The sequence below is a fragment of the Mirounga angustirostris genome, unplaced genomic scaffold (genome assembly GCF_029215605.1).
Source record: "Mirounga angustirostris isolate CCGP_5_RB_7025 unplaced genomic scaffold, mMirAng1.0.hap1 SCAF_5, whole genome shotgun sequence".
Classification (NCBI taxonomy): Eukaryota; Metazoa; Chordata; class Mammalia; order Carnivora; family Phocidae; genus Mirounga; species Mirounga angustirostris.
Genome location: NW_026991713.1, coordinates 111,961,896 through 111,977,181, shown reverse-complemented (window position 1 = coordinate 111,977,181; position 15,286 = coordinate 111,961,896). Strand labels below are relative to the sequence as shown.

At 42.6% G+C, this 15,286-nt stretch overlaps 1 protein-coding gene and 1 non-coding gene across 15 annotated transcripts in view; one reads left to right on the top strand and one right to left on the bottom strand.

The window, feature by feature from the left end:
• SVIL (supervillin) overlaps window positions 1-15,286 on the bottom strand; it is a 228,871-nt gene that overhangs the window by 29,153 nt on the left and 184,432 nt on the right. For 8 of the 14 annotated variants that reach the window (XM_064591887.1, XM_054507300.2, XM_064591886.1 and 5 more), the window contains 5 exons: window positions 13,713-13,760; window positions 13,092-13,169; window positions 5,099-5,246; window positions 1,129-1,218; window positions 952-1,038 (listed from right to left, as the gene is read on the bottom strand). In XM_064591887.1, the coding sequence (XP_064447957.1) occupies window positions 952-1,038; window positions 1,129-1,218; window positions 5,099-5,246; window positions 13,092-13,169; window positions 13,713-13,760 (451 nt within the window). The remainder of the gene's footprint in view (window positions 1-951; window positions 1,039-1,128; window positions 1,219-5,098; window positions 5,247-13,091; window positions 13,170-13,712; window positions 13,761-15,286) is intronic. The other 6 variants (XM_054507298.2, XM_054507299.2, XM_064591888.1 and 3 more) reach the window with 2 other exon arrangements.
• LOC123845067 (U6 spliceosomal RNA) lies at window positions 11,159-11,266 on the top strand. Its single transcript, XR_006790914.1, has one exon. It is a non-coding gene; the product is annotated as a U6 spliceosomal RNA (small nuclear RNA).

The following is a 15,286-nucleotide window of genomic DNA, read 5'->3' as shown; positions in this document are numbered from 1 at the left end:
TTTTGAGAGAGAAAGAGCGAGCATGCATGCAAGTGGGGGGTAAGGGCAGAGAGAGAGGGAGAGAATCCTCAAGCAGACTCTGCACTGAGCACGAAGCCTGTTGTCAGGGCTCAATCTCATGACCATAAGATCATGACCTGAGCCAAAATCAAGAGTCTGAGCCACCCAGGCACCCCTCAAGTACTGGACATTTTTATTAAGAGATGACGCTAGTTCTGCATATTATTCCTTTACTTTGTATACTTCATGGACTTTTGTACTGAAATGTTTATTTCAACATTTATTCAGAAATCACTTGCAATACATCATCTGCTACCTTATTAGAAACTGACAGATAGGGGTGCCTGGGTGGCTCAGGTCTTGATCTTGGGGTCCTGGGATTGAGCCCTGCGTCGGGCTCCCTGCTCAGTGGGGACCCTGCTTCTCCCTCTCCCTCTGCCCCCTGGCTCATGCTCTCTCTCTCACTCTCTATCTCAAACAAATAAATAAAAAAAATCTTAAAAGAAAAAGAAACTGACATATACAATTTTAAATTTCATCGGGCGCGAGATCACATCGATTTTGTGTAATACCTGCTTTCAAGTATAAAAGCAAAATTACTGGGTTCTCAGTCCTGATTGGGTGACATCCCAGGGACTGAGACTCAAGAACCAACCTTACTGGAGGTCCCCAGTCTAGTACAGTATGAAGTGAATCAGACCTGGGTAATCCAATCATTCCTGACTTCCTTTTAAAAATGATAACAAAGGTAATGCTTTCACTATAAATCAGTGAAGTCAAAGAGAAAGAAGACAATTTAGTGGAGAAAAAGCAATCAGAATTGTGATTTAGAGACTTTTGCGAGAGAAGCAGGGTTTTCTTTTTAGGTTTCTTTAGCTCCTCATTGAAATACGAATCCCAGTGAGCTACAAGCACAAGGACCGAAGCTTCCCTCTGGCTTCTGGTATGTACCTTTGTTATTCAGCCTTCTTAGGAAGGTTTCCAGCCTGTCCAGCTTCAGGTCCGATTCCAGCTGCATGTCTGGTCTGGCTTCAATATCTAGGCAAGCGGGAACCATCCATGAGAGGGTGTCACGGGGACTCTTCTGGTCTTAGACCCACGGGCATATCAGGTGCCTCGGTGACTTACCTTCCAAGGGTTTAGAAACTGGTGTAGTGCCCCTTGTTTTACTGCAAATAGGAGACGCTACTGGAGTTATGGCTGTGGGTGATGCCAAACCTGCAGAACATCAAAGAAGCTAGTTAGTATCTCAGGATCATTTCTGGAAATTCCCAGGACCCTGCTGGATCTCCATCAGTCCCAACGTAGACCTTACAACGTATAGACTTTACACACATGCATGCGTGTGCACATGACGTACATCCGGCAGGTATTGTGGCTAGGTAGGACAACTGCAGATGTAGACACAGTTTTGTAGTTTCTAAGGACTACAGTAGCTGAAATGGCAGTGAAGCTGCCACTCCAAAATGAACAATGAAGACAGGTGAGGAAACGTGCCCATAACACGTAAATGGAATAGAAGAGTGTGTAAGGCATCAGAATATACTTAAACACATGGAGTTGTGAGTCCTGAAGGCCCTTTAGGGTGGTGGAGGCAGGTCAAGAGAAAGTATTTTGCACCACATCCCACAGAGGAAGTGGAGAATGGGCCGTGTCACACCAGCTGCCAAGTGGCCCCTGGCATTGGGGTCCTCCTGCAGGCTGAGACAAGGTGGGGGCAGTTTGGCCTTTGGGGACATCAAGCAGAGTGTGATCATTTTTAAGATTTTATTTATTTATTTGACAGCGAGAGACAGCGAGAGAGGGAACAGAAGCAGGGGGAGTGGAAGAGGGAGTAGCAGGTTTCCCGCTGAGCAGGGAGCCCGATGCGGAGCTCGATCCCAGGACCCTGGGATCATGACCCGAGCCAAAGGCAGATACTTAATGACTGAACCACCCAGGTGCCCCAAGCAGAGTGTGATTTTATTGAGTAACAGCCTAAGGAGTACTAACCTTTTAGAAGAAAGACAAAAAAGAGGATATAGTTAAATTGATCTATGATTGCTGAAGGGTTGTATCCATCTCAGGTGTGGCTGGGAACTAGCAATATGCTTTCACATACATTTAACAAGAAGCGGGGGGGGTGTGTGGGGGGGGGAATCTTTTAAAAGTATAAAGGTTAGGGACACATGAAAGAAAGGCATTCCAGCATAGAGAGGATATCTGGTTGGAACAAGAAACCTTAATAAAGACAAAGATGAGTACTTTTTCCCTCACCTACGTAGAAGGGATTGCAAAGAAAAGTGTTTAGTGCATTTACAAAGAACAAGATGAGATGTTAATGTTCTTTGTATTCATTTGTAATAGATGTGAAATCATTAGATGACATTGCCACTTTAAGCATATCCCTCAAAGAACAGCATTTGCAGAACATGTAACTCACTATCGCTCACTAGGAAAAATAAATGAATGAATCGCTCTGCTCCTTCCGTTAGCTGGAGAGGGATGTATAATAGCATAAAACTTTTAAAGAAAAATATTGAAATGTGGTTTAAAACTTCAGTTTTAGGTGATATTCTGGAAGTATTTCTTAATAGGTACATATATTTGCCTGATGATGTCTATAAAAATTAAAGCATTTATTTCAGTTACCAAACCCACAAAAGGTTTCTATCGGTGAGAAAGCAAACTTTCTTGGAAGATAATAAAGTAAAATTTGGTATCACAGGCAGTACAGGTACCGTAAATCATCACCTACTAAAAGGAGGTAGAGCTCGGGGAACCGGCCCTCCGGACCGTCGGAGCGCCCCCTGCTGCCCCTTCAGGCGGCAACACCCGCAAGAGCTCCCGCAGGTGGGACATCCCCTTCCCAACTATAGGCAAGGGTTTCTCCCTAATGGGGGAGGGCATATAAATTTAAATGATGGGACACTGTTAAACAAAACACTCCCCATACCTCTTCTCAGTGATTCTACCTGCAATAACCAGTCACCTGGTTATGTCTCTTCAGAGACATTTTCATAGCTCTCTTATTCAAAGGCGTATTTTGAGCACTTTCCTTTCAGAGAATCATAGGATACCACAGGAACTAGAGTACCAATTGTTAGGTACAGTCTAGGAACATCAAAACGTCTTAACGAAGCGAGGGGAGAATAGAGTCTTCTGGAGGGAGGGAATGAAAATCAGGGTACAGCACACCTCTCAGCAACTCACTGATATGTCACAACCCGCTGAGCTGAGAAGTCTCTGTGGCTGTGGCAAAGGGGCTACTTGATTCTGCAGTTTGTGAGTGTAGCACCTGGATGCCAAATGACTGCAAATCAGAAGGAGCTGACGATTCCAGTGAAACATGTAACTCAGCAAGTGGTAAAAAATATTAGAAAAACAGGATACAGCTTTTTCATTAGATTAAAAGTACAAGAAAATTATTTCCTGAGCAAGCCATAGAGCACCTGTTAAATAAAGATCCTGGATTTGTTCAAGAAATGTGAAAGCAGGGGTGCCTGGGTAGCTCAGTCATTAAGTGTCTGCCTTCGGCTCAGGTCATGATCCCAGGGTCCTGGGATCGAGCCCCGCATCGGGCTCCCTGCTCCATGGGAGGCCTGCTTCTCCCTCTCCCACTCCCCCTGCTTGCCTCTCTCGCTGTGTCTCTCTCTGTCAAATAAATAAATAAAATCTTAAAAAAAAAAAAAAGAAATGTGAAAGCAAACTCCTACGCTAAGGGATAAGAACTTCTCTAACCTTGTTCTCCAAACTGGCATGAGAGCAAATCCACTTCCTCTGACATCACTATGCACAAGGGCAGTGTATTTGGTAATAAGGGCCTGCTTACAAATAAATGGTAATTTTTAAGTTGGAAGAGGAAGAAAGAAACCAAAGTAAAAAGTTATCGGGATGAAAGTCCAGGCTAAAAGTTGGAAGATCGGAACTCTGGTTCAAGTTCCCAGCTTGAGTTCTTAACCAGCATGGGCCTCAGGGTCTGCTTTTGTTAACACAGGGATGGGGCTCAGGCCAAAGTCGTTTAACATGAGTATACAGGTCTGTGATCTGATGAAGAAAATACGCAATGACTACCTCGTTCGGTAGGAGCAAACTGTCTTCTGTTTTCTTCCACCAAGATTTGAGTTAATCACAATTCAGGGTTTCCCTGCCCTTCCTTCTGCAAATATTTATTATGCACCTACAATGAGTTAGGCACTATTTATAAGTGAGGATTCTGAAAGGTTTCCAGAAAAGAGAAGCATGAACTGAGAAAGGTGATGACAACATACGTTAGCTCTAAGTGCGTGTGAGTGCTTTTATCACCAAGTCAGGAAATTTGTTTTTAAACAATACCTTAGAAAATGAAGGTATATGCAGATAGGTGATGAAGGGACCCCAGATTTTAACCATTTCCCACCAGATAGGGAGCCTCACAGATTTACTGATCACGTGAGGCATAAAGGGACTTCACTGACCATGTGACGCATCGGTCAATTTCATAAATCTTTCAATACTGGTTTCAAATCAATTCTAAGAGCTCAGCGGCAAAGAAGTGACCGTCTGCAGGGAATCCCACTTCCTCAGAATGGCATACATCTTTTAAACACCTATTAAAACAGATCAGAAACTAGGGCTTTGCAAGCCGGTGAACTCTGGTTTGATGGAAAGGGACCTAGAAATTACTCTAAAAAAGAGAAGACATAAACTCGTTCTTCATTGACAAAGGCTTATTTGGGTTAACTGATTGCCAGATGGCAAGAAAATGAAAATAATTTAAAAGCAATTATGGGAAAGGACTAAGATTTGTTAGATGATTTGCAATTGCTTTTTGAAACCTGCGCTCAACTTTCAAATGGCTAAATTTTGAAATGTGTCTAACTGAATTATACTTCCTACATAAAGATGATGCTAATAGGAAGAAAAGGTTTTCAGTAGGAATAGCTCACAAAATCTAGCCAGAAAACGTTTACACAACTTCAATAAGAGTAAAAACTAAAAAAGACCATGGCTTGATTTTTTAAATTGAGTTATCATGTGCCACCCTCCCCTCCATGGGCAACAGAGCGTGTGCCCCCCCACCCCCCCGCACGCACACCTGTTCCCACGCACCCATGCACGCACACACACACATTCTGACCTTTCTTCACCATTCTGCCAGCCACTGTAAACTGGGTGGAGTCGTTGGCCGCTCCTTTGCCTTTTGTCTTCCAGGCTTCTTCTCTTACAGTGATGAGGTGCTTCCTCTCTTCAATAGTCATCTGGCTCTCTCGACTTTCTGTGACCCGCTGCTTACGAAGTGTGCCAAGGAGAAAACGGGACAGGGAAAGGACAGAGCTGTGAATTTCAGCATGCAGCATTCTGTGAGCCAAAGAGCAGGCAAACAAACAGGAGCGCTACACTGTCCAAAAATGTCCGTAACCGTTCTAGCTGAGATAGGTTTGGCATCCTAACTTCCAGCTTGGGTGAGAGATCACCATCAACAACACTGAAACTTTAGGTTAAAACTTTGATTTTTTTTTTTCACTCATTCGTTTGGAATACTGGAACACCAAAATGATACTTTGTACAAATAAACAAAAATAGAGACTCTCTTCATGCCATCAATTTAAAGTTGCTCAATTTACTGAGATAGCTAAACTCAGCTGATTAGGAAATTTTATCCATCTATTCTCACAAAAGACATGGTCAATCCAGAAAATCTTATCCATGTCCGTTCACGAGGACCACGGTCAAGTATAAAAGACAGAAAGCTGAGTATAGGAATAAAGTGTGCTACAAGAAGGTTTTCTGGAAATCAGCATGCTTTCTCCCAGACAACTCTGTTACGTGGGCAGTTAGGGAAGCAGGTCAGCCCCCGAAAGGGGCGTCTGGGTCACAGTGTGTCTGACACTGAGGATGAATCGTGCTATGGACGTAACCTACATACAGACTAACATCTCTACCTAAAAACTGCTTTCAGAAGCTTCTAAAGGGGTTCTGGAGATACCTGCCTCTTCAGTTTCCAAGGCCTTGGTGAACTCATTTGGCCTGGGAGGAAGAGGCTTTGGGGACTGAGTGAGGGGAGGAGAGGGGAGGAGCGAGGACGGGACTGGGCTGAGGTGAGAGGAGGAGGTGCAGGAAGAGGTGGAGGATGGAGTGCAGTGGAGGGGAAGGGGCGTGCCAGGGATAGAGTGTGGATGACGTGGCGGGCGACACCAGGGCGGGAGGCCCTCAACGCTGGTAGGACAGAGTTTGCTTTCCCTCCTCCTCCATGCTGTCCCTCCTCTCATTACCAACCCCTCTCAGAGTTCCTTGGAATTAGGGTCAAATTAGGCACAAATCATGAGGGGAAAATGAAAGAAAGGGGCTTTTTAATTTTTTGATAATTTTTTATTTTGATAAAATTTAAAATTTATCAAGTGGCAGGGAGCATGGAACAGGAAGAGAGGCAGGGCCAGGTGCTATGGGGGCGAGCGCTGAAGAAGGAAGAGAGGAAAAGCCTCCTCCCCAGAGCAGAAGGAACTTCCCTCGCTCGCTCCGCTGCCCACCGCAAGGTTGCTTCTATGACAGGGGCCCTAAAGCTGGTGTGGCCTCCTGGCTCTGTGCTTTGGCTTTAACCTCAGCCCCTTCTCAGACCTGAGGTGGGCCGTTCCTGCTGGGGCTTGCCTTAACCTCTTCTGGCAGGTTCCCCAGCTCTTCTTCCCTTGTTAGGAGTTTTTCCTTGGATAAGAAGCAACAAAGGTCCACGTAATCATAGACCTTCCACTGACCAAAGTCAGAAAACCAGGAGAGCCCTGAGGGGAAGTCCATCCAACTGACTTCCCTTAACTGACCAACAGAAGAAAACTCTTCTAGATTCATTCAGCAAGAAAGTAGAGATTGGCAGAGTTCATCTTCCTAAAGCACTGGAATGATGGAAGGTGATACAGGAGAGGGCTTTTTCTTTCCTTTCCCGGAGAGATGGGCATAAAACATATCTGCATGGGCCACATTTGGGTTAAGCCATGAACATGGACTTCTCCATCATCTAGTGCATGAATCCTTTGAGATGTTTGGTAATTTAAATTAGGTTAAAAACTCTTTTCCTGAAGGGACAGTGGGGGCTAGAAGGGACTGGAGGGGAACAGACACAGCTGGAAATGGGCTATGGACTAAACACTGCATCAGTGTTCCATTGCCTCATCTTCATCACTGTATCGTGGTTACGGAAGTGAGCTTGACCAAATGTTTGTGTGCCCCAAATTACGTACGTTGAAACCTCATCCCCAGTGTGATGTCTTAGGAGGTGAGGCCTTTTTTTTTTTTTTTAAAGATTTTATTTATTTATTTGAGAGAGAGAGAGTGAGAGAGAGAGCGCAAGAGGGGGTAGGGTTAGAGGGAGAAGCAGGCTCCCCGCCGAGCAGGGAGCCCGATGCGGGACTCGATCCCGGGACTCCAGGATCATGACCTGAGCCGAAGGCAGTCGCTCAACCAACTGAGCCACCCAGGCACCCGAGGTGAGGCCTTTGGGAGGTGTTAGGTCAGGGAGGTGGAGCCCTCCTGAAGAGGAGTAACACCCTTATAAAGGACACCCCAGAAGGCTCCCCTGCTCGTCCCACCATGTGAGGATGCAGGGAGCATCAACAAAGAGCAAGCAGGCTCTCACCAGACACAGAATATACTGGCACCCTGATCTTGAACTTTCAGCCTCCGGAACTGTGAGAAATCAATTTCTGTTGTTTATAAGCCACTCAGTCTATGGCGTTCTGTTAGGGTAGCCCCAACCATGTATATCATGTATGTGTATACAAGACAGAAGGGGAAGAGGGAAGTCAGCAGCAGTGGCAGGGGATGCGTTGGAGGGAAGAGAGGAGACGGGGTGGGGGCGGCGAGTGAATGCTAACAGTTGGTGGCTTTGGTAAAGGGTATATGAGAGAGCCCTATCATTGGCCCTTTTTTGGTAAGTTTTAAATTTTATCAAAATAAAATATTATCCCAAAGTTAAAAACCCTTTTCCTTCACTTTTCCACTTACGACTGGTGAGATGACCCTAATTCCAAGTAATTCTCTGAATCAAATACTCTTATTAAATAAACTCTGAGGTTGACTTGCCAGGAAGACCTCATCAAAATTCAAAAAAAGATAATACATTTTCTTTGAAAATGAAGTTTCGGGAGTGAATTTTAATCAAATCAGTGTAGCACTTGGCTTAAAACATTTTGAAAAAATATCTGAAGTGCCAAGAAAGTTTTCTTCTCCAAAGATCCAGACATCATTAGTTCTGCTGAACTTGGTAACACATCTCCAAAGTCCCAGGTGTGGTGGCGGGGTGTGGTTCATGACTCAAAAAAATGGCATCCCCGAATCCACAACTCCATTTCCCAAAGCACTCAGATTCCCCGGGAGCTCCTGCAGGAACATGGAAGCTACGAGCCCAGGAATGATACAGCTATTAGAAGCTTCCAGTAGTTTGCCCAATCTTTGTCATCTGACTTCAGATGGCTCTCTAGTGGGGTAAGAAATATACAGCTTATATATCCCCTGAGAAGATTAATACAATTTCTCACAAGCTGCTATTAAACTTTTGAATTCAAAATGTGAGAACAAGACACACATCTTTGTCCATTGACTTTTTTTTAGCTTTCCATTTCATTATTGTCTTGTCTTGTTTTTCCCTTCTAAGTTTTTCTTTCCTTGTTTAGAGAAGGACGTGGTATATATTATAATAAGTATTGTGCCATTTTCCAGGCTTGTCTAGGTTTAGCTGATGATATTTAGGATTGACTGGAATGGTAAGAGAGTTGGGACAGAATATGAATAGAGGCCCTACTCCATCTGTCCTCCATTCTTTCAAATGCAGATCCCATGAATGTGGTACAGAGAGATGGAAACAGTGAGGGGAAGGAATAAGCATCTGCGTGTACCTGTGTGCGTGTGTGTGCATGTGCGTGTGTGTGTGTGTGTGTGTGTAGAAGGCAGTGAGGCAGTGAAACAAGTGAAAACAGCTGGACAGCTGGGAAGGAAGGCAGGTCTTAGGGATGGCAGGGACTTGGTAGGACACAGTTTGAAGTTAGGCAAAGGATCAATCTGCAAGAATGTTTTCATGTCACTGCATCATTACTGATGGGTTTGCTTCTGTATACCTACTGAGAATGCATACTGCAACTCTTCCCACATGTTGCTGACACAGAGAGGTGATACAAGAAGAGTGAGCAAATCTAACATGTTTTCCTAGGATTAGTACAGATTTAAGGGTAAAATTCTTCCACAACTGGAGAGCTTCATGGATAGAAAATACTGTGATCTGGTTTTTAAATTTTTATCTTATTCACATCTAGTTAAACTAAAGAAATTATAAGAACACAGATTAAGTAGTAGAAATAAAGTGACAAATCAGTACTACTTACTTTTTTTTTTTTTTTTTAGAATTCTGTGTACTGTTAAAGAATTGTGGCTTCGCCCCCTCCTTCAGTGATTTCAGTCCCTTGTCAGCACACACAGCCTTCAATGGCTTGAACAAAACATGGAGAAAGATCCCAACTAGGCTTAGACCTCCAACTAACCATGGTCTTGCCACCATCTACCAGCAACTCAGATGAAGGGAGAGGGATACAGGGAAATCTTCTTCTGGTACAGTTGTGAGGCATGTGAGGAAGAAGGAAATGCACGTGAAAGCCCAACAAAGGGACAAACGGTCCATTTAGACAGAACATGTATGCTGTTGTAATGCTCTGTTTTCTTTTCTGAGCCTCTGCATTAGTGAACACAGATACCAGGTCTGTGGGAGGTAAGAAGTCTTCAAGGACACTGATGAGGTAGTGCTACAAAGTCTGGTATATAAAATGTTTATCTGAGAAAGTTGTCAAGATATAAAAATACAGAATTTTAAGGCTATTTTAATTCTGAAGTGATGGAACATAAACTACCTCTTACTGTACGTGGTATTTTTCTTTAAACTTAAAAATGCATGGAGAGATATTCCATGTTCATGGATTGGAAGCTACAGTATTGTCAAGATGCCAGTTCTTTCCAACTTGATCTACAGATCTGGTGCAATTTCAATCAAAATCTCAGCAAATTACTTTGTGGATACTGATGAACTAATTCTAAAGTTTATATGGAGAGGGGGAAAGACTCAGAACAGCCAACACAATAACAAAGGAGAAGAACGAAATTGGAGGACTGACACTATCCGACTTTAAGACTTACTATAAAGCTATAATAATCAAGACAGTGTGGTATTACTGAGGAAAAAAAAACAAAAACAGATCAGTAGATCAATAGAACAGAATAGAGACCCTAGAAATACACTCATACAAATATACTCAACTAACTTTGAAAGGTCCAAAGCAATACAGTGAACTTAAAACGTCTTTTCAAGAAATGGTGCTGGAACAACTAGATATCCACTTCCTGAGGGAAAAAGAAAATCTAGATACAGAATTTACACCCTCCCCAAAAATTAACTCAAGATGGATCATAAATCTAAATGTAAAATGTCAAACTATAAAATTTATAGAAGATAGCATAAAAGAAAAATCTAGATTACTGTGAATTCAATGATGACTTTTTAGGTACAACACTAATGAAAGAAAGAACTGGTAAACTGAAATTCATTGAAATAAAAAAGCCTTTGCTCTGTGAAAGCACTGTCAAGAGAATGAGAAGACAAGACACAGACTGAGAAAATATTTGCAAAGGACACACCTGATAGAGAAATGTTATCCAAAATATACAAAGAACTCTTAAAACTCATCAATAAGAAAACAACCAACCAACTGAAAAATGGGCAAAGATCTGAACAGACATCTCAACAAAGAAGATATATGTGTGGCAAACAAGCATATGAACAGGTGCTCCACCTCAAAAGTCATTAGAGAACTGCAAATTCAGACAACAATGAGATACCACTATACACCCATTAGAACAGCCAAAGTCCAGAACACTGACAACACCAAATGTTGGTGAGGATATGCAGCAACAGGCACTCTTATTTTTTGCTGGTGGGAATGCAAACTTTGGTACAGCCACTTTGCAAGACAGTTTGGCAGTTTCTTACAAAACTAAGGAGTCTTAACATATGATCCAGCAACTGTGCTGCTTGATACCCAAATGAGTCGAAAATGTCTACACAAAAACCTGCAGATGGATATTTATAGCAACTTTATTTGTAATTGCCAAAAATTGGAAGCAACCAAGTTGCCCTTTGGTAAGCAAATGGATAAATCAGCTGTGGTACGTGCTTCCTTTGGCAGCACGTATACTAAAACTGGAATGATACGGAGAAGATCAGCATGGCCCCTTGCACAAGAATGACATGCAGATTCATGAAGTGTTCCATATTTTTAAAACAAACAAACAAACAAACAAACAAACTGTGGTATAACCAGAGAGAGAATATTATTCAGCACTAAAAAGAAAGAAGCTATCGAGCCATGAAAAGACGGAGGCATCTTAAATGCATATGACACAGTGAAAGAAGCTCATCTGAAAAGGCTACATGCTGCATGATCCCAACTATATGACCTTCTGGAAGAGACAAAACCATGGAGACAATAAAGAAACTGCCAAGGATTCGAGGGAGGGAGGTATAAATAGATGGAGTGCAGGGGGTTTTTAGGGCAGTGAAACTAGTCTATATGATACTATAATGATGGATACATGTCATTATACATTTGTCAAAATCCAGAGACTATGCACCAAGAGTGAACCCAAATGTAAATATGGACATTGGGCACTAATGATGTGTCAATGCAGGTTCAACACGTTTAACAAATGTACCACTCTGGTGTGGGATGTTGATAGTGGGGAAGACTATGTGTGTGTGTATGTGGGGGTGGGGTGGGCGGGAGGGCAGAAGATATACAGGAAATCTCTATACTTTTGGCTCAATTTTGCTGTGAACCTAAAACTCCTTTAAAAAAATAAAGTTTATTAAAAAATGTATGTATGTGCATATATATATAATAAATATAATTTATATTTAAACAGTTCAATAATATATTTTTTCTTTTCAAGTTTAATATGACCTATTTAGAAGAAACAACCTATCCCCACCCCCTCGGTGATAGAACAGCAGGTTTGCTCCAGATTTCAGCCTGTTTTTGGGGGCTGACCCTGATGTCTGTGTGGGGCTGGGCTCTCACACATCAGCATTCCTAACTTCAGAGGAATGCAGGAGAGTGAGGAAGAGGGGGGTTTCCACTGTGAAGATATAAGGTGAGGTAGGAGGGCCCAGCAGACACCTCGCTCTGATAGGACTCTGTCAGTTTCATATTTGAAATAAGGTCTCAGTGTCTTCCTCAAAGACCTGTTTTGTCACCACTCATCCTAAAGGAACAGTATAGTCATGAAATTTTTAGTTAGAGGACATCTTAGAGGTAAGAAAGTCCCAGTTCTGATGAGGAGACAAACGCCCTCAGAGGGAAATGACTAGGTTAAGTTCCCTCAGAAGGAAAGAGGCTAGCATCTGGGATTCATGACAAAGTGGATGCAGGCACTTCTCATAGCTATTTTGACCCCAGGGACATTCCAAGGGTAATAAAAAACAATCACTGGTACTCTGAGTTTTAACAAGGATCATGTGTTATGCACCAACGGAATGATTCTGCCCAAGCCAGATCTCCTTTCTGGAGTGGGGTTCAGATGAGGTACAGTGAAGACAGAGCATAAAGGGCAGGAGGTCTGTGGTTTCTCATCTCAGTAAATCACTGCAAGCAGCTCCTGTCTGAATAGCCTCTTCTTTTCTGTATCTTCCACTCCAGCCCATCCACACCCAACTGCCTCCACCACATCTCCACATCTTCCTTTATCAAGCTTAGAAAGATAGCACTGTTCCCAAGCGGGAGCAAGAACACTCTGGCGTATTCCTTGGGCTCCTGACTTACCTTAGGATATGAAGATTGGACATTAAAAGGGGGAAATTTTCCTCTTAAACCCATTTCACGATTCATTCAGTGAATGAATGCCATCAAGTCTATCTAAAAGTCTGACCCATGGATGTGATGTGACTAGCTCTAAATTTATGAGAATGGATTACACACACACACACACACACACAAACACAACACGCACTGAAATGCAGCAAAGGAGTTACTTCCCCAAATGAAACAAGTTCTTCCCTACTGCTCAGAAATTGCAATGAGGCTTAAAATGTGTAGGCTTTTCCTCACCTGATTAATAGATACAAAAGACAGGTGTTTATGAGCAGCAGGTATAGCAGGAGAATAAGTAGAAGCATATACAGGTTCCTATAGAGCAAAGCAAGAGGATTAGAGGTGAAAAGAAAAGGTGTATCAGAGCTGGGAGGGGAGGAGTAGAGATAAAAACAAGATTTCTCTACCAGGATGTTAATTTACTCATTGCAATTTCAGTTCTCTTTTCAAGAGAGTCCTTCCTATTTGTTTGTTTTCTTAGAGTGCTAACAGAAATCCACACAAGCACAGTAAATATACCCAAGTCAGTTCTGTGCAGTAATTACATGAGGTAATGATAAGATTACTGCAATCTCTATGATATTCAGTTACTGAGAGGGAACCGTGACTTTCATTGACAGTTTCAGCATTTAACGTAAAATCTCTTACTTAAAGTCTTTAAAGTTTGTCATTATATGATTAAAAAAAAATTAAGGAAACAGGATAGCTCCCTTCTCTGGATAGAGGTGGCATCTTGTCTGGGGGTAAGGAACCAAACAGCGAGGGCTTAAAAGGGAAACACCAGTGATGAAGATTACACATGGCGAGGTCGAACTGTGGCTATAATCTAGAGGACATCTATGTTAGAGTCAGGCTTACCCAAAGCAGATTAGAAATGGCACTATCATCTGCAAATCCTCCTTCTTCCTACAGGTTAAAACAAATAGGAAACATTGCAGAGTGCTGGAGAATACGGTTGGGTTAGGGTGTCACAATCATTTTCAAGGATTTAGTGCCTGGGCTCAATCAGACGCATGCACATGCTCGAGCACACACTCAGGTGGTACAAACACCAGGTAAACTCATATCCCATCAGTGGGATAATAATCTTTCATTTGGAGGTCATACCATCAGCCTTTCTCCCCCTCCTCCCCTAGCTCTTTGAGTGGACTTCTTTCTCCTGAATTGTAATTTGGAATTTCAATGTCAGCAGATGATGAGAACGTGAATGTGGCAGATTTACCTTCGTCGAATTTTCAAGAACATGCTCTGCGGACATCATAGATCTTAGCTTGATTCACTGACCTGATACTACTGAGCACAGCTGGATAGTAAACCCACATCTGTGACTCAGACATAGAGCTGGATTGTAATGGCAAAAACTCTATAAAGGGATTTTATTTCCTGGAAAAAAAGTCTGATATATTGGATGATTATCTTAAAACTGTCATGAGTCACGACATGCCTTGATGTCAAACATGCCAAAATGAGGTTGAAATTTAAAATAATTACTTGGTAAAAATAAATAAATGCAATTGAGTTGTAACAGAGAGACTCCCGCTTTGAAAACTTTGCTTCATTTTTTTCGCTCTTTGGACGTAATGAGTTAGCCTGGAGGGAACGGTCTACAGATCATGCTCAAGTGCACACATTCCAGACAGTGTGGACCTGGCCAAATCTACAAACCACATGGCTTTCCCATCTTCAGGACTAATTATATATGCTACAAAAGCAAAAATGCTGAAGTCAGGTTAGCCCTTCCCTGGACTAAACCAAGAACAGGAGAAAGAAGAGAGAAGAAAAGAAGAGTGGCAAGGGGAGAGGAAGGGAGGGAAAGAGGAGAGAGGAAGAACCCAGACCGGTTGTTAAGAGAAATGGGAGAGTCAGCTACATAAATGATTTGCGCTCGGAATCTCCAAATCATTCATCCCAATTTGGGAGGGAATACATTTGGAAAACAGGGAACTGCTGCTTAAGTGAGGTATTCTCTGAGACATGGCTAGTCTTTTTGTAGGGAATGAGAAGCTCTAACTTAGTTCCCCAAATCTATTCATGGGCCAAGAGGTATTTTCTTCCCAGGGAGGATCCAGAATGACGTGCTGGTTAGAGCACCACAAATTTGTTTTGTTTGGGGGCAAACTGACAGAAACAAGACCCTTACAGGTTTTTCGAGGCAACCTTTGACATTTGTTTTTAATGTGGCTACTAGACAATCTAAAATTACTTATGCTGCTCACATTCTATTTTTACTGGACAGCAAGGATTTTCATAAGGGCCATGGACGTGATTTATATAGAGTCCTGTCTCTATTTCCTGCCTCCTCTGCATTTCCCCAGGTTGCAACTCATGGGGCTGTGCTTACAACACACAAAAGCCGGAGGAGGGCAAACTGGAAAATGTTTGGCCACCAGTTACGTGCCTTTGATGAATTCACAAACTGCTGGAAGTGATGC